The 19,619-nt window shown below is 44.7% G+C and overlaps 1 protein-coding gene across 1 annotated transcript in view; it reads left to right on the top strand.

The window, feature by feature from the left end:
* The window catches only part of LOC111158767 (transient receptor potential cation channel subfamily V member 1), a 31,118-nt gene extending 14,620 nt beyond the window's left edge, over positions 1-16,498 (top strand). The window contains exons 11-16 of the mRNA XM_022521029.1: positions 2,914-3,079; positions 3,509-3,575; positions 6,286-6,608; positions 8,046-8,173; positions 8,762-8,877; positions 15,654-16,498. Of these exons, the coding sequence (XP_022376737.1) occupies positions 2,914-3,079; positions 3,509-3,575; positions 6,286-6,608; positions 8,046-8,173; positions 8,762-8,877; positions 15,654-15,814 (961 nt within the window). The 3' untranslated portion in view covers positions 15,815-16,498. The remainder of the gene's footprint in view (positions 1-2,913; positions 3,080-3,508; positions 3,576-6,285; positions 6,609-8,045; positions 8,174-8,761; positions 8,878-15,653) is intronic.
* Positions 16,499-19,619: the final 3,121 nt, after the last annotated feature.

Genomic DNA, 19,619 nt, shown 5'->3' with positions numbered 1-19,619 from the left:
TTCCTTCTTTCTCCTAAAGTTAGTAATTGTCTTGTTTTTATTTGTTTAGTTTTCTTTGTATCCACTGTTAACTCATCCCACAGATCTTGAAACCCCTCAGTACAATTTTTCTCAAACTCAGTCACCTAAATCATATGATTGGAATCCCCTGCTCCTTTTTCATTTCTGGAGGGGTTTCCTCCTGGAGTGCTGTGCTCTCTTTCTAACTGAGCTCTTCGCTCTCTGGGCCTGCTGCTTAGCTGTCCTCCTGGGACTCTTCTTTGCTGCCAGCCTTGGGATGCTCACTGCTTTCCTCCTGGGTTAGACTTACTATCTCTTTCGTGGTTTTACTCCTTGTTTTATTTGAGCACATCCTTCAGTATTATCATCTGGTGAAAAGGATGACCTCATGGTGGAGAACACAATGATGACAGCTCTCACCATACCCGGTTCCTGAGTTTCATCGCTGCCACATACACACCCAATGTGTTATCCCTTCACTAGCACCTTGAAGATCCCTTTCACTTCTCTCCTGATTTGGATCCTTTATTTTCTTAACCTTCTGTCTTCCTCTTTACTGATTCCCCTTTTTGGGAGAAGACATCCTTTAGCCAAAGAGAGAAGACACACAGTAGGGCAAGGGGGAATAAAATTTATTTCAAATCTGGCATGTCTGAAATTATTCTACCATACCTTCACGTTTGGTTGATAGTTTGGTTGGGTATACAATTCTTCTAAGAATTTAAAGATATTTCTCCATTGTTTCCTTGCTTCCAGTATTATAGACAACAAGTTCAAAACCATTCAGGCTCTGGATCCTCCTTTAAGACCTGGTTTGTTTTTTCTCTTTGTAAATTTGTAGTATCTTCTATTTGTTCCTAGTGTTCTGAAACTTAATGATGTGTCTTGATGTGGATGTGTTTTTATCCAATGTCCTGGGCACTTAGGGGGCTCTTTCAATCTGGAAATTTATATCTTTTATTTCTTGATTTCTCTTCTGGAATCCTGTGGTATGTATATTGAACTTCTTGACCTAGTCTGAACCAGTTCTTATATTTTCTCACTTCTGTTTTATCTCTCTATCTTTGGCTCTTCTTTCTGGGAGGTTCAAATCAACTCTAATTTCCAACCCTCCTATTGAGTTTATTATTTTTTATATCATGTTTTTAATTTCTAAATACTCTTCAAAATTCTTTGTTCCTTCTTTACAGCATTCTATTCTTGTTTCATTGATACAATCTTCTTTTGTCTCTCTGAGACTTAAGAGTTTTTGGTAAATTTTTCTTCTTTTTGTATAGGTTTTATTTTCTTCAAGTTGTTGTTTCCCATTTTCTTGTTTTGCTCTATCTTTCATGGTAAAGGATACTTGGAAATTTTTTATATCTGCTAATGAATAAGAGTGGAGGACTGAAAAACTGGTTGGAGGCTCTTTTTAAAATTAAAAAAAATTTATTTATTTGACAGAGAATGGGAGAGAGAACAAGAGAAAGCACAAGCAGGGGAAGCAGCAAAGGGAGAGGGAGGAGCAAGCTCCTAGCTGAGCAGGGAGCCTGGGCTTGATCCCAGGACACCAGGATCATGACCTGAGCTGAAGGCAGACGCTTAATTGACTGAGCCACCCAGGTGCCCCTAGAAGCTCTTAATGCATGAATAGCGCTTATCAATTTTGAGCTTCACTATAAACTAGTCTATGTAAGCTATTTATTGGAGAATATCCAAAGTTAGTCAATTGCATCTTTTCAATCTTCTACCTGAAGGGAAGAAGTCTGGATGCTATATTTCTGAGAATTGAGCGGAAAAGAGGGATTTCTGTAATCTGTATTATATAAAAATCCTGTAGTCTCCTGCTTTTGGTAAAATACCAATGCTTTCATGTTGTTTGATGAAAGGGGATCCAAAGATCCTCTGTTTCATCTTCTTCAGAGACAAAACCTCCACTCTTCTTTATTTTAGGTCTCTTCATCTCTCCTCCAGAGGTCCCTAAGCCTTTTGAGACTCCTTGATTAAATGAAATCGTTCTCAGCTCTCCCCCCACTACAGATTGGAATACGGTTTTGTTGCATCTGCTAAGTCAGTTTCCATTTGTCCACCGCTTCCCAAATTCATATATGAGGGCTCCATTTGCCACCCAAGGCAACTCTTTGCCTATCTCAACTGGTGTCAGTTCTTATTTTGGCTAAAGCTCTGCAAATACAGAGGAATAGTTTTCCTTTGCAGCAGAATTCCAATTGATGGGCCCAGTCTACTGACATTAATTTACAGTAGACTCACATCAGGACAATGGTAATTTTTTGCTGCATTCTCTCATACAAATGAGGTTGTCAGTGTGGTCTATAGTGCAAAGGTAGCTGGGGGACTTTCAGGAGGAGGCCATGATGAACAAGGAGACCTGGGATGAATACGTAAAGAAGGGACCACTGGACCGACTCTGACATAGGATTATCAGATTTATTCTGCCTTATCCATGGATCCTACTTGGTAGCCACCAGCAGGCCAAGTTGCTGAAGGACGTCTTCCCTGGCTCTGCTTCTGAGTTTGAGGGTGTGACCAGCAGACTCCACCTGTGATTTTTCAGGAGTGCATGGCCTGCCATTCCTTACTGCTTAAGCGGTGTTTCTCAGCCCTTTTTCTCTTTTGCCTTTTTAGATGTTTTTTTCCCTAATTGCCCCTTCCATTATCTAGTACCACAAATACACTGTATAGTTGTCTGTGTACTGTGTTAATATTTGTACTTTCTATAGAGAAAAAGATATTGTAACCCCCTAACCAATGTTTGCCCTCTTGGGGTCGCTCTTGCTCACACCAAGTATCATGGGCTAAAAGAGGCAGGACAGCCAACCCTAGCTCCTACCACAGCCTGTGGTCTATGCTTCTGAGAGGGTGGCAGGTCTCCTGGGGGCTCACAGACAGAGCTTGCTATCCCTCCACCTCCAGTTTTGTGCAGTCACTGTTCATGCTGGGGACCGTGGTGCTGTACTTCTGCCACCACAAGGAGTACGTGGCCTCCATGGTGTTCTCCCTGGCCATGGGCTGGACCAACATGCTCTACTACACCCGCGGCTTCCAGCAGATGGGCATCTATGCTGTTATGATTGAGAAGGTGGGTGTGAGTGTCCAAGTGGGTTCTCCACAGAGCCTGTCTATACCATGGGTATGTGGGACATGGTCTACAAACTCTGTCCATCCTCTGTAATGTCTGGGAGGTGCTTGTTTAGATCAGGACCCACTTTCCCAGCGTATTCCTCAAGAATCAGGCTATCTGACCCTGACCCAGGTTTGGGGGCTCCCCTAAAACTGGACCCCTCTACATACTAGGCCCCCCTCTCCCACCAGAACAAAGGCCAAGGGTGGGAACTATGGATGAATTCCTCATGACCCCAGAACGGAAGGCCACCAAACCAAACCCTCCTGCATGTTCTCCAGCTCTACTTGGGCTCAAGAGTAACTCCTAGGTTGACATAGTCCTGACCCCTCCCTTGGCCTTGCCTGGGACTAGACTTGGTTCTGACAAGCCTGCTCTCTCCTGCAGATGATCCTGAGAGACCTGTGTCGCTTCATGTTTGTCTACCTTGTTTTCTTGTTCGGGTTTTCCACAGGTAATGGGCTTGCTCAGGGCTGGTGGTGGGCAGAGATCCTGCTCACCTCAGCTTCCTGAGGACTCTGCAGGGGCAGGGGGGGGAGAGGCCCACTGGGGTATGTATCTGTAGGTGAAAGAGTTGGAAAATAAAGAACACAAGAAATGAGCAGGAGAACGTGGAAATGTAATTCATAAAACATTGTAAGCAATTTTAGAGGTATAGATGCATTTGGCTTAGATTTTTTTTTACATTTTTACTTTTAATTTTTAAATTTATTAATTAAATTAATTAATTCAGGGAGAGAGAAAGAGAGAGAGAAAGCAGGAGAGGGGCAGAGGGAGTGGGAGAGAGAGAATCTTAAGCAGCCTCCGTCCCCAGGGCAGAGCCTGACCTCGCAACCCTGAGATCATGACTTGAGCTAAAATCAGGAATTGGCACTTAACTGACTAAGCCACCCAGGTGCCCCTTTTTAAATTTTAATTTTGACATTATTTCAGATTTTCAGAAAACTTGTAAGAATAGTGCAAATAACTTAACTTATTATCCCGAGTCCCCAAATTTTACCACATTTTAAAATCACATTCTGCTACACACACACCCCCACACGCACACACACACACACGCATGCATGCACACATGTGCGTGCACACCACCACCACCACCATACTAAAAAAAATAGTAAGCTGTAGACATGATCAGCCCTTTACCACTGGATAAAGTCTGCATTTCCTAAAAACAAGAATATTTTTCTTACATAAACAGTGTATAATGATCAAAATAAGGAAATAAAACACTGATACAGTGCTATTAGCTAATCTACCAGCCTTATTCGGATTTCACCAATTGTCCTAATAATGTTCTTTACAGAAATGAAAATCCCAGATCATGTAGTTGTCAAGTCTCTTTAGTTTCTTCAATCTGGAGTGATTGCTCAGTCTTTCCTTGTCTTGTAACCTTAGCATTTTTAATGAATAAAGGCTGGTTTTTACAATGTCTCTCAGTTTGGGTTTGTTTGATGTTTCCTCACAATTAGATTCAGGTATGTATTTTTTAAAATCAGAATATCAAGGAAGTAATGTGTGTCTTCCTCAGTCCATTGTATCAGGAGTCCCACAATGTTCGTTTAGCCCATTTTTAGTGATGTTAACCTTAATTACTTGGTTTTGATGGCTCTGCTAGATTACTGTCAAATAATTATCTTTCCCTTTGGAATCAATAAGAGTCAATGAGTAATTTGTGAGGAGATGCTTTGAGACTAGGTAAATATCCTGTTTCTCATCAAACTTGAAACAGATGATGCTCACTTGAATCACTTAATCCTAATAGTTGCCAGATGATGATTTTCTAACTCTGTCGTTCCTTCTGCATTTATTAGCTGGCGCTCTATTGTAGGGAGGAGCTTTCCATTCTCCTGCACTCATTTATTATTTACATCATCGTGGCCTCACAGATTCTCTTCTGTTTTTTTGTTTCTTTTTCATGGATTCTCACTTTGTTAAATGGGTCATAATCTTAACTATTACCATCCATCTTGATGCTGAGATTGTCTGAGCAGTCATCTTTGGGAGCCTCTCCAAGCCGGTTCCTGAGCTCTTGACACATCTGCAGCATTTCTGGGCACCTGGTTCTGCTTTGATCCTCATCTGAGTCCTGCAGTTACATGGTTCACATGCACACTGTCCCCTGTCCCCACCCCAGAGCCTGTTTTGGAATCTCTGTCTCAGAGTTATGGACAGTTTTGCCTGGGAGCTTTGACTGATAGGGATGGGTATGGGCTCCAGCACCTGGTCTGAAGGCCCTGGTCTGTCGGTACCCATGGGAAGGGATTTGGCCAAGTGGGTTTGTGGCTACCAGCTATGCAGGAACCATGGGGGCACAACTGCTATGGAAGCTGTCAGACTCCAGATTATTTTTCCCAAGGAAAGGTGTAGCGTGATGCAAGAGGCTATTCTGCTCTGAGCTGCTTAGTCCCTATCATTCTGGAATGAGTTAGCTCTGGGTCACTCTCTAAGGTGCACAGGCAGACAGGGTGTGATTGAGAAGCTGGGTGTAGATTCAGAACTGATATGTAAAGTTAGGCAGGTTGTGTGCTGCACAAAGGTGACTATATTCACATTGTATATATAGATTTGTATATTTATTTTAACAGTTTTTTTTCCTAGAAGATGATGATAAAGCTCTTAGTGTAACAAAACAGTATACAGTTGACCCTTGAACAACAGGGGGATTAGGAACACCAACTCCCTGAACAGTTAAAAATCTTCAAATAACTTTTGACTCCCCCAAAACTTTAATAATAGCCAACTGCTGATTGAAAGTCTTACCAATAACATAAACAGTTGATTAACACATATTTCATATGTTATACATATATATATATAACATGCTGTATTCTTATAATAAAGTAAGCTAGAGAAAAGAAAAAGTTATTAATAAAATCATACAGAAAATACATTTACAGTACTATACTGTATTTATTGAAAAATATCTGTGTATAAGTAGACTCACGAAGTTCCAATCCATGTTGTTCAAGGATCAGCTATACTACAACAGTTGGCTGATAGTTCTGAAGAAAAAGGTGGTTTTTCTGTGCTTAAGTTCATAAAGAAGTGTTCCATGGCCAAGCAGCATTCCTGCTGCAGACCCATCCTGGGATATGGGGTGTGTCTGTTGGTGGTTCTGTCTTGGCTTCCATTCAGCTGCACCTGTCCCTCCCCATGCCCTGTAGCGGTGGTGACGCTGATTGAGGATGGGAAGAATAACTCTGTGCCAGCTGAGTCCGCATTGCACAGGTGGCGAGGGCCAGGGTGCCGGCCTCCTGACAGCTCCTACAACAGCCTTTACTCCACATGTCTGGAGCTTTTCAAGTTCACCATTGGTATGGGTGATCTGGAGTTCACAGAGAACTATGACTTCAAGGCTGTCTTCATCATCTTGTTGCTGGCCTACGTGATTCTCACTTATATTCTTCTGCTGAACATGCTCATTGCCCTCATGGGTGAGACTGTCAACAAGATTGCGCAGGAGAGCAAGAACATCTGGAAGCTACAGGTGGGTCAGTGGGTGGGGTGTGCCCAGCAGGAGGATATCTGCTGCTCTCTTTGCTGCATAGCACAGTTAGGTGTGTCACCCTGTACAGGGTTTGGGGAAGGGGAGAGACCCCAGGCAGCCCTGGGGGATCAAGCAAGAGCATCTCCCCCAGTTGACTCCCTGCTGGGCCCTCCTTCTGGGGTTCCCTCCCAAGCATCACAACTGGTGTTCACAGACACTGTGGTTAGACAGTCCCCAGGGGCAGGAGATGGAGGGCTCAGCCCCAGGGGGTGCCCACCTCACGGAAGCTTGGTCTAGGGTGGGCACCAGAGACCATACTTGGGGGGAGCAGCTAGAATGGGGGGAGCTCTAATAGCTGCATTTTTGAGGCACCTGATCCATATCTACTCTCCTGCCTAATAATAAACTGTCATTCTTACTAAGTAGCATTGACTCTATACCAGGTATTGTTCTAAGTGTTTTACATGCTTTCATTTAATTCTCACAACAATGCTATCAAGTGGCTACCATTATCATTCCCATTTTTGGATAAAGGTATTGAGGCAGAGAGAAGTTGGGTACTGTGTCCAAGATAACTACAGATCTTCCTCAATTTACAATGGAGTTACCTTCCAATAAACCACCATAATTTAAATATGCATTTAATGCACCCAACCTACTAAACATCACAGCTTAGCCCAGCCTACTTTAAGTGTGCTTAGAGCACTTAACTTTAGCCTACAGTTAGGCAAAATCATCTAACACAAAGCCCATTTTATAATAAAGTGTTTGATGTCTCATGAAATTTATTGACTACTATAATAAAAATGAGAAGTAGAATAGTTATATGGGTACAGAGTGGTTGTAAGTGTACTGGTTGTTGACCCTTGTGATCGCGTGGCTGACTGGGAACTCCCAGCCTCATGAGAAAGGATTGTACTATATTTTGCTTGCCTGGGAAAAGATCCATGTCCAAAACTTGAAGTATGGTTTCTGCCAAATGCGTATTGCTTTTGTATCATTGTGAAGTTGAAAATTATTAAGTTGTACCATTGTATGTCGGGGACGATCTGTAATAAGTAGCATAGTCAGTATTCAACCCAAGTAGTCCCATCTTGTGGCCCTGCTCTTAACTACTACACTATCTGCCCCTTTGTGAGCACTTCAGGGAAGAGTCTGGGGCTGGACATTCTACCTCACTTGTGGGAGGCCCTGCCCCAACCCGACCTGGCAGACAGCAGCAGTCCCTGGGCAGGTCTGGGCTGGAGGGGCTGAGCTTGGAGTGTGCACCTGCCAAGCTACAGAAACAAGCTTGACATAGAAGGCACTAGAGGTCCCACTCAGGGGCACTGGGACTGGGACAAACTCTGGAAAGGCTGATCTTGGAAGCCCCACTGACAGCCAGGGGAAGCCCCGGGATAAGCCCTTTGCCCCTCTGCTCTCTCTGTCTTCTCACAGAGAGCTATCACCATCCTGGACACGGAGAAGAGCTTCCTTAAATGCATGAGGAAGGCCTTCCGCTCAGGCAAGCTGTTGCAAGTGGGGTACACACCTGATGGCAAGGATGACTACAGGTGGTGTTTCAGGTAATGCCCAGGCAGGAAATCAAACTTAGGGAGCTCAGGGGCTTAGCTATAGATATCAGGGATCTACCCAGAGCCAGCTATGGGTACAGAGGCCATTTTGGGGCTTTGTCGGCATAAGAGACTCATCAGGAGCCAGCTATGGATACAGAAACCTGCCTCAGGGCTTCCTGGGACCAGTCATGAACATAGGGGACTCTCCCAAGGCCAGCTATCGGTAGGTACATGGGCTACCCCAAGGCTCAGCTGTGGGCACCAGGGACTTACTGTTGGGCATAGGAGACCTACAGGAAAATGAAGTGTCCAAAGGGGTCATCCAGTGATCAGGGTCAGAACCAGGAATCCAGCATTTAAAGTCCCTTTAAAGCATTTAAAGCATCATGAGCCTCATGATGTGGTCAGAGAACAGAGCTTCGGGAGTGGTGTCCAAAAAGCAGGCCCCTCTCAGCCCTCCTGCCTACCAGCTATGTCTCCCCATCCTGGTCTATGGGCTTCTTGGGATTGGCCTGTGGTACTAAGCCCTCAACCTGGGAAGCTAGGCATGGCTTTTAGGCCATCAGCTCCTAGCTCCCTTGTCTCCTTGCCCTACAGGGTGGATGAGGTCAACTGGACCACCTGGAACACCAATGTAGGTATCATCAATGAAGACCCAGGCAACTGTGAGGGCATCAAGCGCACCCTGAGCTTCTCCCTGCGGTCAGGCAGAGGTGAGGCATGAGGGAAGTATGCTGTGACATGGAGGGAGCCTGATGTCGGGCAGGTGAAGCCTTGGGGTTCCTTGCTCCTTGCAGGCCTTCTTCACCCCACAGCCTGGATGCTGGAACAGCCCCAAGGGTCAAGCACCTGCATACACTCTGTCACAGGCACTCTTTTGTACTCTCATGCATTCCTGCACAGCTGACTGTGCCACATGCCCATGCTCACCAGCTCTGCCAGTACCCTGCCCCAGGCATCTGTCCTCAAGTGCCCCAGCGGAAGCAGTTGATCCCACATACAGCCATCTGGGACAGCTGGCCTTGTGGGCTGCCCTGTCTCCTCTTCTCGATCCTCACACCCAGTGTCTATGTTCAGCTGTGTGACTCTTACGGACACGAGCAGGTACAGGCAAAAACTCACCTTGCATGAACACAACAAGGCAGGCAGAGGAAGAATGAATGGGAAGACTAAAGGGTATATATACCTTGAGCAGAAATGCTCTGCAGAAAGTCACTACCAGGAAAAAAAAAAGTCCTTTACCAGTTAATGGCAAACATTTAATAGTACTTGTTAAAGGTCTAATTGAGAACATTTATTTAAAAATGAAGCAAATGTAGTTTGTACTGAACAGATTTTGAGTTACAATTCTGCACTAATTCTTTGTTTTTAGCTTTTAGAAAATTGTGGTAAAATATGTGTAATACAAAAGTTGCCATTTTAACCATTTTTAAGTGTATAATTCATTGGTGTTAATTGTGTCCACAATGTTGTGAAACCTTCACCACTTTCTATTTCCAGAACATTTTCATTATTTCAAACAGGAACTCTGTACCTATTGAATGATTACTCCTATTTCTTCCTCCCCCCACCCCCTGGTAACCTCTATTCTGCTTTCCGTCTCTGTCTCTGTCTCTTTTGCCTAGGGTAGGTACCTGGTATAAGTGGAACACACCTTTTGTGTCTAGCTCAATAATATGCCATTGTAGGTATATACCACATTTTTATCCATTCATCTTTTCAATCAACATCAGGATTGTGTCCACTTTTTGGCTATTATGAATAATGCTGTGACCATTGGTGGACATAATTCTGTTTGACTGCTGGTTTTCAGGTGTTTTACTAATTAATTAATTAATTTATTTATTTATAGAGAGGCAGAAAGGGGGTGTGGGGCAGATGAAGAGAGAAAATCTTTTTTTTTTTTCAGGCTTCTCATGAATTTTTTTAGTCTATTCTGTACAAAAATATGGCTTACAGTTTATTGCTGAAATGTAGGAACATGAAGATTCCCAGTCCACACTTTTAAACCTAACAAGTATGAGAGAGAGAATCTTAAGCAGACTCCACACCCAGTATGGGTGTGGGGCTCAGTCTCATGACTCTGAGGTCAAGACCTGAGCTGAAATCAAGAGTCGGATGCTTCAGTTCTTTGGATAGAAATGAAACTGCAGGATCCTGTGGTAATTCTGTGTTTAACTTTTTTAAGGAACTGCCAGAATGTTTTCTAAAGTGGCTGCATTTCTGTACATTCCCACCAGCAAAACATGAGGGTTCCACATCCTCACCAACACTTGCTGTTTCGTGGGTTTTTGTTGTGGTGGTGGTGGTTGTAGCCATCCTAATGGATGTGCAGTTGTATCTTATTGTGGTTTTGATTTGCATTTCCCTAATGACAATTATTTTGAATATCTTTCCAAATGCTCATTTGTCATTATATGTATTCTTTGGAGAAATGCCTATTCAAGCAATCTGCCCATTTAAAAATTTGTTTTGTTGTTGTTGAGTTATAGAAGTTCTTTATACATTCTGGGTATTAATCCTTTGTCAGGTATACCATCTGCCAGTGTTTTCTTCTATTCTCTGAGTTGTCCTTTGATATAAAAGTTTTTATTTTGATGAAGCCCAGTTTATCTATTCTTTCCTTTTATTGCCTATTCTTTTGGGGTAATATGTAAGAAATTATTGTCAAATCCAATGTCTTGAAGATTTTCCCTATGTTTTTTTGTAAGAGTTCTATAGTTTTAGTTCCCAACCATTTCCTTGTTGATTTTTTTAATTGATTCGCGATTTTCTTGTTTGCTATAAACCGTGGACTGTTTCCAGAGTTGTGACAATATTGGTTCCAAAGTTTCTGTTTTTTTTTGTTTGTTTGTTTTTTGATACTTTTGTGGTGGTCGAGGTTTTGGGAACTACCTACTTTACCATTTTGCTGGTGTTGCTAATTCTTGAACAAAGAATGAACCAGATGTTGACTGTTTGGGGTTCTTTTTGGTAGGGTGGGAGAAAGGGCACTATTTTCAGACCAGCTTGCCTGATAGAAAGACACTGCATCTTTCATATTTGATATTGCTTCATAGACTCTTTTTTTATTTTAAAAACTTAAAATGAACTTTATTGATATATAATTTACATACAGTAAAATGCATGCATTTGAAATGTATAGTTTGGTAAGTTTCAGGAAATATCTACTCAGGGAACCACCACCCCCTCAAGATATAGAACATTTCCATCATGCCAGGAAGTACCCTAATGCCTCTTTGTAATCAGTTTCGACCTCCCCATCCCAGGTAACTACTTATCTAATTTCTATCCCTGTCAATTAATTTGATATCAACTTTTGTTTACTTGAAAATGTGAATTTCATTCTCATGTTTGAAGGATATTTTCACTAGATACAGAATTCTGGGTTAACAGATTTTTTTTCCTCTTTTTAAAAAAAATTTCCAACACTAACTTTTTCTCCACTGTCTCTGGCCTCCATTGTTTCTGGTGAAAAGTTGCTCATTATTTGCATTCCTGTATGTAATTTGTCTTTTTCTTTTTTTTTTTTAAAGATTTTATTTATTTATTTGACAGAGAGAGGTCACAAGTAGGCAGAGAGGCAGACAGAGAGAGAGGGGGGAAGCAGGCTCCCTGCTGAGCAGAGAGCCCGATGTGGGGCTCGATCCCAGGATCCTGGGATCATGACCTGAGCTGAAGGCAGAGGCTTTAACTCACTGAGCCACCCAGGTGCCCCTGTAATTTGTCTTTTTCTTTTTGGCTGCTTTCAAAATATTCTCTTCATCTTAGGTTTTCAGCAGTTCGAGTAAAACATGCTTTGGTTTGTTTTTTTTTTTGGTTTATCCTGTTTAAGATTCGCCTGTAATTCTTGGATCTGTACATCAGAGTTTCTACATATATTTTGCTTCATTGTCCCTATCTACTTTGGGGGGACTCCAATAATATATATTTTATTTAACTTTATTTATTTGAGAGAGAAAGAGAGAGGGAAGGAGAGAGCAGGGGGAGGGACAAAAGGAGCAAGAGATAGAGAACCTCAAGCAGACTCCCTGCTGAGTGCAGAGCCTGACACAGGACTCTATCCCAGGACCTCAAGATCATGACATGAGCTGAAATCAAGAGTCGGATGCTCAACTGTCTGAGCCACCCAGGTGCCTCTACATGTATTTTTTTTTAAGATTTTATTTATTTATTTGACACAGAGAGAGAGAGATCACAAGTAGGCAGAGAGGCAGGCAGAGAGCCTGATGTAGGGTTCAGTCCCAGGACCCTGAGACCATGACCTGAGCTGAAGGCAGAGGCTTAACCCACTGAGCCACCCAGGTGCCCTGTCCCTACATGTATTTTAGATCATTTGATATTGTCCCACAGGTTTCTGAGGCTTTATTTTTCCTTGATTTTTTTTCTATTTCTCAAATTTGAAAATTTTATTGTTCTGTCTTCAAGTTCAGTGATCCTATCCTCAGCCATCTCCAAACTATGGTTAAGCTCATCCAGTGACAATTATATTTCAAGTATTATGCTATTTGGTTTTTGAGTTTCCTTTTTTTTTTTTTACGGTTTTCATTTCTTTCCTAAGATTCTCTAGCTGGTCCGTCATCAAGATCCTATTTCCTTTTTTTTTGATTTTTGTTTTTTTGTTTTGTTTTGTTTTTGTTGTTGTTGTTGTTTACATATTAATAATAGTTAATTTAAATTCTCTGCTAACTAAGTCCAATATCTGGGCCATCTTGGGAACAGTTTCCATTGACTGTTTTTTCTCCCTCCTTACTGTGAGTCACATTTCCCTGTCTCTTTGCATGTCTAGTAACTTTTAATTGTGTACTGGGCATTGTGGATAATATGTTTTAGAGACCCTGGATTGAATTTTTTTTTCAAGATTATTTATTTGACAGAGAGAGAGAGATCACAAGTAGGCAGAGAGCGAGAAAGGGAAGCAGGCTCCCTGCCCAGCAGAGAGCCCGATGTGGGGCTCGATCCCAGGACCCTGGGACCATGACCTGAGCTGAAGGCAGAGGCTTTAACCCACTGAGCCACCCAGGCACCCCTGGATTGAATTTTTGTTTTAGTTGGCAGTTCAATTATTGAGCGAATCACCCTGAACTTGTGTAGGCTTAGTTTTAAACTTTATAATGATAGATCTGTGAAATGCCAAGGTATTTTCCAATTCCATCAAATTTGTGGGGCTCAACCTCCAAACTGTTTCCACTGAAGTTCTTACCAGGACTTGGTTTTAGGCTTTGTTAGGGTGGGTCTTGGGTAGACCTTACTCTAGGGCATGTAGAATAAGTAGGGCATTTCTGTGTTTTAACTTGATCCTCAGAGTAGAAAAAAGGTATTAAGGAGGTCTCCCCACTCAGTACTGCTCAGCTTCCAGTGTTTCTATCCCACTGTCAGCCCTGTAGTGGCCACTGTCTGGTAGGTCTTATGCAGTCTCACATTGTACAAGTACACTCCAGCCCCCAGCCCAGAGACTTCTAGACCTCCACCATCACATCTCTCTTTTTCCTCTTCTTCTGTGCCCTGTTTCACAGATTCTAGCTGTTTCAGCTGTCCAAAACCCCAATCTCTTCTTCCTTAGTTCAGAGGTACTGCCATGCTCTGCTTAGACTCCTGCTCACTACACCACAGTCATAGAAATTGTCCCTATGCAAACCATCAGGGCAATCATGGGGCTCAGTTTGTGGATTTCACTTTTTCTCAGCAACTGCAATTTTCAGTCTGTATCTTATGCCTGAAAACATTTACTGCAAATATTTTTTCCTGCTTTATGGTTGTTTACAACAGTGTGGGTAGCTCAGCACTACATACTCCATCAGGGCTAGAAGTAGAAATCTTTTTTATCAAGAGCTTTCTGCAATCCTGTAATTTTCCCACTAGTTTCATTAGAAGCACTTCCTGTGTCATGCCATAGTACTTATTGATTATCTCTACAATTGTTATTGATCTAACTTTACCACAGAGCCATTCAAAGATGATTTTGCCTATAATTTGAGCAGTCTTCCAATATCAATCTTAGTGACTTCAGGAAACCTCCCATCTTTTAAAGATTTGCTGTTGTACTTTGTGGTTAACTCGCATTGTGTTTGCATGACATCGTTGGCTGTTTATAACATTGCACATTCACTGTGTATTAACAAAGATATTGTTGAAGTAGCAGGGATACACACATTCTTGTTATTTGGATTGGGGTAGGAGATGATTAGAGGTTCCCTAATTTCACATTTATAATTAATTAGTGAATATTTCCTGAGGATTTTTCTTTTTTGTACAACTTTGTAGCAGTGTATACTTTAGTAATGAATAGTCATACAATTCAGATAACAAGGAACTCTCCTACCTACAAAGTGTATATGATTGGGAAGGGGCAAAGGAATACACGAGAGAAAGGACAGGGAAGAAAGCAGTTAATAGCTGAGCTGAGGAGAACACTTGAGAGAGTCTTGGCATCAGGACTGTGGGAAGTGGGCATGGAGAGCCCTGTGCCTCCTTTCAGGGCTTTTGAGCTAGGGCTGGGCCAAGCAGTCTCTGAGGCTGCATGTTCCCAACGCTGAGCCAGCCAGAAGATTGTGTCTCAGTGAGACCTGGCATATATCCCCATGAAGTCCTGCTTCAATGCCTGGGTTCTTATTTAGCAGGTGATGCTTGGGAGCAGGCCAACATCAGCCTGCAGGCCTGGGGTAAACACCAAGACCTGGAGAATTTGCTGGAGTGGTCATGATGGGCCTAGCTTCCCATATTCCTGATGCCTTTGACATGTGGTTAGTGTTAGACACCAGCAGAGGAACCTGAATTACGGCCTGAGGGTAGGAGGTATAGAAGGTATAATCGAGGCTGGTTTTCTAGAGAAATTAGACCCAGGGTGGCCAACCAGAGGGCTTGGCTTTGGGAGGGGAACATGTACCAGGACTCTGGCAGTGGGAGGGGAACATGTACAGCTTTCCCTCTTGGTTGTCAGTTTGCCTAGGTGGCTGGGAAGCTGGAGGGGGCTAGGGAGTGACAACTGGATTCTCTTTAGGAGCTCCCTGTGCACACAGTAGAGCCCCATTTAAGACCTAATGTCACCATGTTTTCTTTGGCATTGTTCTCAATATGCTATGCTCTGGTGGGTCCTGGTCCCCAGATCCTGATTCTCTGGCTGGTTCATCAGCCTACAGCTGACCTGATGTGGAGCCACCATGGGGCAGGCCCCAGTGTTGCTCTATGGAGATCTGTCCTCCCTCCCATGTGGTCAGGGAGGAGATGGAGACTGGGAAAGGCAAGCAATAGACTCTGATGAGGTCCCTGCAAGTCAGGGTGAGGGGAAGTAAGAGGATTTAGGATTTTCCAGAGTGGAAGAGGCTCCTTAAGCAGGCAAGGGAAGAAGAAATGGCAGCTATCCCTGTGTCTCAGGAAGGACCAAAATGTCTGGGTCTCCTTTAAGAGAACTACAAGTTGGTAAGGCCAACAAATAAGTGTTTATTTCTGCGTGCTGCATCCAAGGCAGTAATGATGTTTTACCCTTTAGTTTCAGGAAGAAACTGGAAGAACTTTGCCCTGGTTCCCCTTTTAAGAGATGCAAGTACAAGAGAAAGGCCCCCTGCTCAGCCAGAGGAAGTTCATCTGAGGCACTTTGCAGGATCCCTCAAGCCAGAAGATGCTGAGGTCTTCAAGGATCCTGTTGCTTGAGGGGAAAAGTGAGGGACCCCTCTAGGTTACTCCTAACACTGTTGGGCCTCAGAATATCTCACTGTGGAGGGAACAACAGGGCCCTCTCAGCAGCCTGGCTTGGCCTGTGCCTGCCCAGGCCCTTTCCTTACCTGCTCTGCACAAGCTACGAGAAGCATTGTTGGGTGCATGGGGAGAGCTAGTCATCCAGCCTCGCTGTCCCCAAGGGAGTCTTCCACCAGGAAATTATTTTGCTCTCATATTTTTACTGACTTTGTTAGGTATCATGAATGATGAATCTTGTGTGGACATATGTGATGCCATTGTTTTATTTTATATGACTAGGAGTGAATGTAAATGAGGCCCAGGAAAACACCTCTTGGAACAAAACAAAACATGTCCTTTGATGTAAACTGCTGTGGCTGTTCTCTGTGTTGTGTTTAATACCTCCTCCGAAACAGAGAGGGCTCGGGGGGATGTCATTTATTCCTCAGAGAAGGTGGGGGAAGGCTGGCCCTATTTCCAGCTCTGCCAGAATCAGGTTTTGCCAGAGTAACTTCCTTGTTCTGTGTGATACATCATGGCCCCCCAAAACAGAACTCTTTTGCTGTCCAGATGAAAGTACAGCACCTGTCTTAAAAGCATGTGGCAAGAATTTTTTCATGGTCTTCCATTTGTAGCAACTGTAGTCCTACTCCCCCGCAGTGGTCCTACTTCCACCTCCATGCATCCTGTCACTCATCAAATAAATAAATAAATAAATAAATAAATAAATATCACATCCAGTGTGAACTTTGTGCCATAGCTAGTTGGCTATGATGTGTGTGTGTGTGTGTGTGTGTGTGTGTGTGTGTGTGTGTGTTGCTATTGAGGCTGGGACAGTTAGTAAGGTTACACAGCCAGTAAACAGCATTGTCTGAGTCTGACTCCAAAGCCTGGAACTTAACTGTGGCACCAGGCTATCTGGCAGAGAATAGAATGGGCTGGGGCATTCCAGTCCCTCCCTGGGGAGCAGAGACATGAGGGCTTTTTGCTTCCTGTTGTGGGCCTGGGACCCCTCTCTTCCTGGAGGCCTTCCTAGAAGATGTCATGTAGATGTCAGATATTTGCAAGTTTCTGCAGATTAGATCAACTTTCAAACTTAACCCGAGCTGGAAGGAATCTTGTGGTTGTTCTTTTCTAAAATGAATGAGCGTAACCTTTTGTGTAAACCCATGTTCTTTAAAGAAGGACACACATGCAATTAGCCCATTCTTTGCTCTTTTGTATCTGTCACTGTCTCTTTAGCTCCCTTTGTCCCCATGTCCCTCCCTCCAACACGTGGAGGCAGGAGGAGCCACAAACCAGAATCCCAAGTGGGGAGGCTGCTCAGCTCTCTTAGCCCGGGGTGAGCTGTGACCTGGCAGGATATAGACAGCCTCTCTTGACCACAGTCTGGGGGATCTGCTCAGGCCTGAGAGTGTTGATGGAGATCTTGCCTGGCTCCCAGGCCTCCCTCCTTGTTCACTGCACCACGTGGCCCATCCCTGCATACACTCATCCCATGGAGACCACTTCTCTTACTCCTCCTTCTTGAAGGGAGAGCTTGTGCACCTGCCACCAGAGTCTGATATCTGCAAGGCCTGGGAGGTGTGGGGAGGAGGTAAGGGTATGCTTGACTCCTGTCTAGTATGTACTTTGGGGGTGTTTTATAGTCCAGGGCAGATGGTCTGGTGAGATGGGGGCCATGTAGGGTATGCTGGCAGATGTCTAAGGGCTGCCTAAAATTTGGGCCTCTGGGAAGTAGGCTTGGGGCAAGAAAGTGTAGAAGCTGCCCTTTCCCTCTCACTGCCACATCCCTTCCAGGCCCCAGGCTGCATCTGCCCTTGGCATTTTGCTTCCCACACACAACCCGTTTAGATGGTTCCTCCTGTCACTGTTGTCTTTTAATTTAAACTCCTGTTTCCTGCACGGTCACAGAAGGAGCTGAGGTCACGGAGGAAGGGTGGGCACAGCAGGGCCCATGGCTGCCCCAAGGAAAGAGGAGCTGGACTCTGGAGGCCAGTTGGTCTGTCCTCCTGGGTGCCCAGGCACTGGTGCAGCTGCAACCAAGCACTAGAAGTCACCCATGTGGTGGCCAGGGCTGAGTGGGCAATGCTGGCTTCTATGGGGCTCCAGGCCAGGCAGGAGGAGGCTGGACTCCTGGCTCCACACTCCTGCTGCTGTGCCATGTGGGCCCCAAACACAGGGTGGGGATCAAGTTCATCTGCAGCCCTGGCCAGTGCAGGCAGGGGGTCCGCTGACCAAAATGCTGCCTTTGGTTTGAGGTGCTGACTTGGTTGAGCTGGGGCACTTCCCTCCCTGACCACATAGGTAAGAGCGTCTTCAACAGGGCCCTGCACCCCATGAAGCTGGACGGGTGCAGCCTCCTGTGATGAAAGGGTCAGAGCTGACTCAGTGGCTTGTGGCCCGACTCACAGCTCCTGTCTGACACTCCACAGAGGCTGTGCATTATTCACCCAAGCTCATCATCGTTCCTTGAATGTGCCAGGATCTTTTGCCTCCCAGTTCTGCTCCTGCTGCTCTCCCCGTGTACAAGGTCCTCCCTCATTCCCAGTGTAGCCCAAATGCTCTCCCTTCCCTGAGCCCATCCCCCACTGCCCCATGGGCCAGATTTCCTTCCTCCTCAGTGACCCAAGCCCTTTTTGTCCTTACAACTTGCTGAGTGGGGTTATGGTTCTTGCCTGAGCCTGTGTCCTGTGTGGCCCACAGTTTCTTGAGGGTGGAGACCACTTTCTCTAGTACTAAATCCTATGCTGGTCCTTGCTTGCCTGCCTTGTATCCTACTGTGGGATCTCACGATGTGTTGCATTAAATGGGATTGAACGTAGGCCAGCTCAAGGGGCAGGAGTTGCTGTTTCCTTGTATTTGGGGTAGGAGCAGGGTGGGGGGTGGGTAGTGGTTCTGACTGCTGCGATCTGGTCCCTGATCCCACAAACAGCAAACTCCCTGCTGGGCACAGTGTGGGACTTTGGGTGGGGACAGGGGTCTTTTAGAGAGGTTCCAGCCTGGCCTTTGAGAAAAAGTGTCAACACCAGGCAAAATGTAAATGCTGAAATTTGACAACAGCCGTGTCCCTAGGGTTCTGAGGCCACGAGAAGTAAAGCTAAGAGGGACAAGGGGGCTGATTCAGAAGGGGAAATTAATTGAGTATTAGAAGGAAGGCTATGATTGATCCAAGGTCAAGCTATCATGATGGAGTTTCAGGCAATGTTTGTGGGAACTTCAGGACCACTTGATGTAAAACCACCAAAGCAGCCCACATTTGTTGTGACTGAAGCCAGGTTTCCTGACCCTTACTGGCCATAGGTCCTGCTGCCCTATGGTCAGAAGACTGAGTCTGCCGCCTGCCTCTGCCCAGGCTGGAAGGTTGTAGTGATGAGGGATGGAGGGACTGGCCCCCGGAGGGCAGCTGGGGAAATCCCTGCTGTGTCAGTCATGGGCACCCTCCCTGTCAGCAAGACTTCCTGCTCCCTCCCAATCCTGTCTGCCCAAGGGGACAGGTGTGCGATTCCTGAGTAACAAGAGACAGTCAGGGCTGCCCCAGCCTCGCTCCGCCCCCTTCACAGCCTTGGCCTGCTTGAGGAGGAAGGGTGTAGAATCTTCCCCAACATCTGGCCTGGAGGCAGGTGGCCCAGGTGGTTGCTGGGGGAAGGGACCAGGATGACAAAACCAGTCAGAATTAATGACTGTTGCTGTTTATTGAGTTCTTTCTGTCCTCTGGGTCTTGTTGAAGTCCTTTCTATGTGTTTTCTCAAATAATTCTGCAAGGCAGATTGATTGATTT

Source organism: Enhydra lutris, unplaced genomic scaffold, assembly GCF_002288905.1.
Source record: "Enhydra lutris kenyoni isolate GAN:26980312 unplaced genomic scaffold, ASM228890v2 scaffoldscaffold63, whole genome shotgun sequence".
In the NCBI taxonomy this organism is placed as follows: Eukaryota; Metazoa; Chordata; class Mammalia; order Carnivora; family Mustelidae; genus Enhydra; species Enhydra lutris.
Note: the sequence above shows the minus strand (reverse complement) of the source record. Positions and strands in the feature narration are given on the sequence as shown.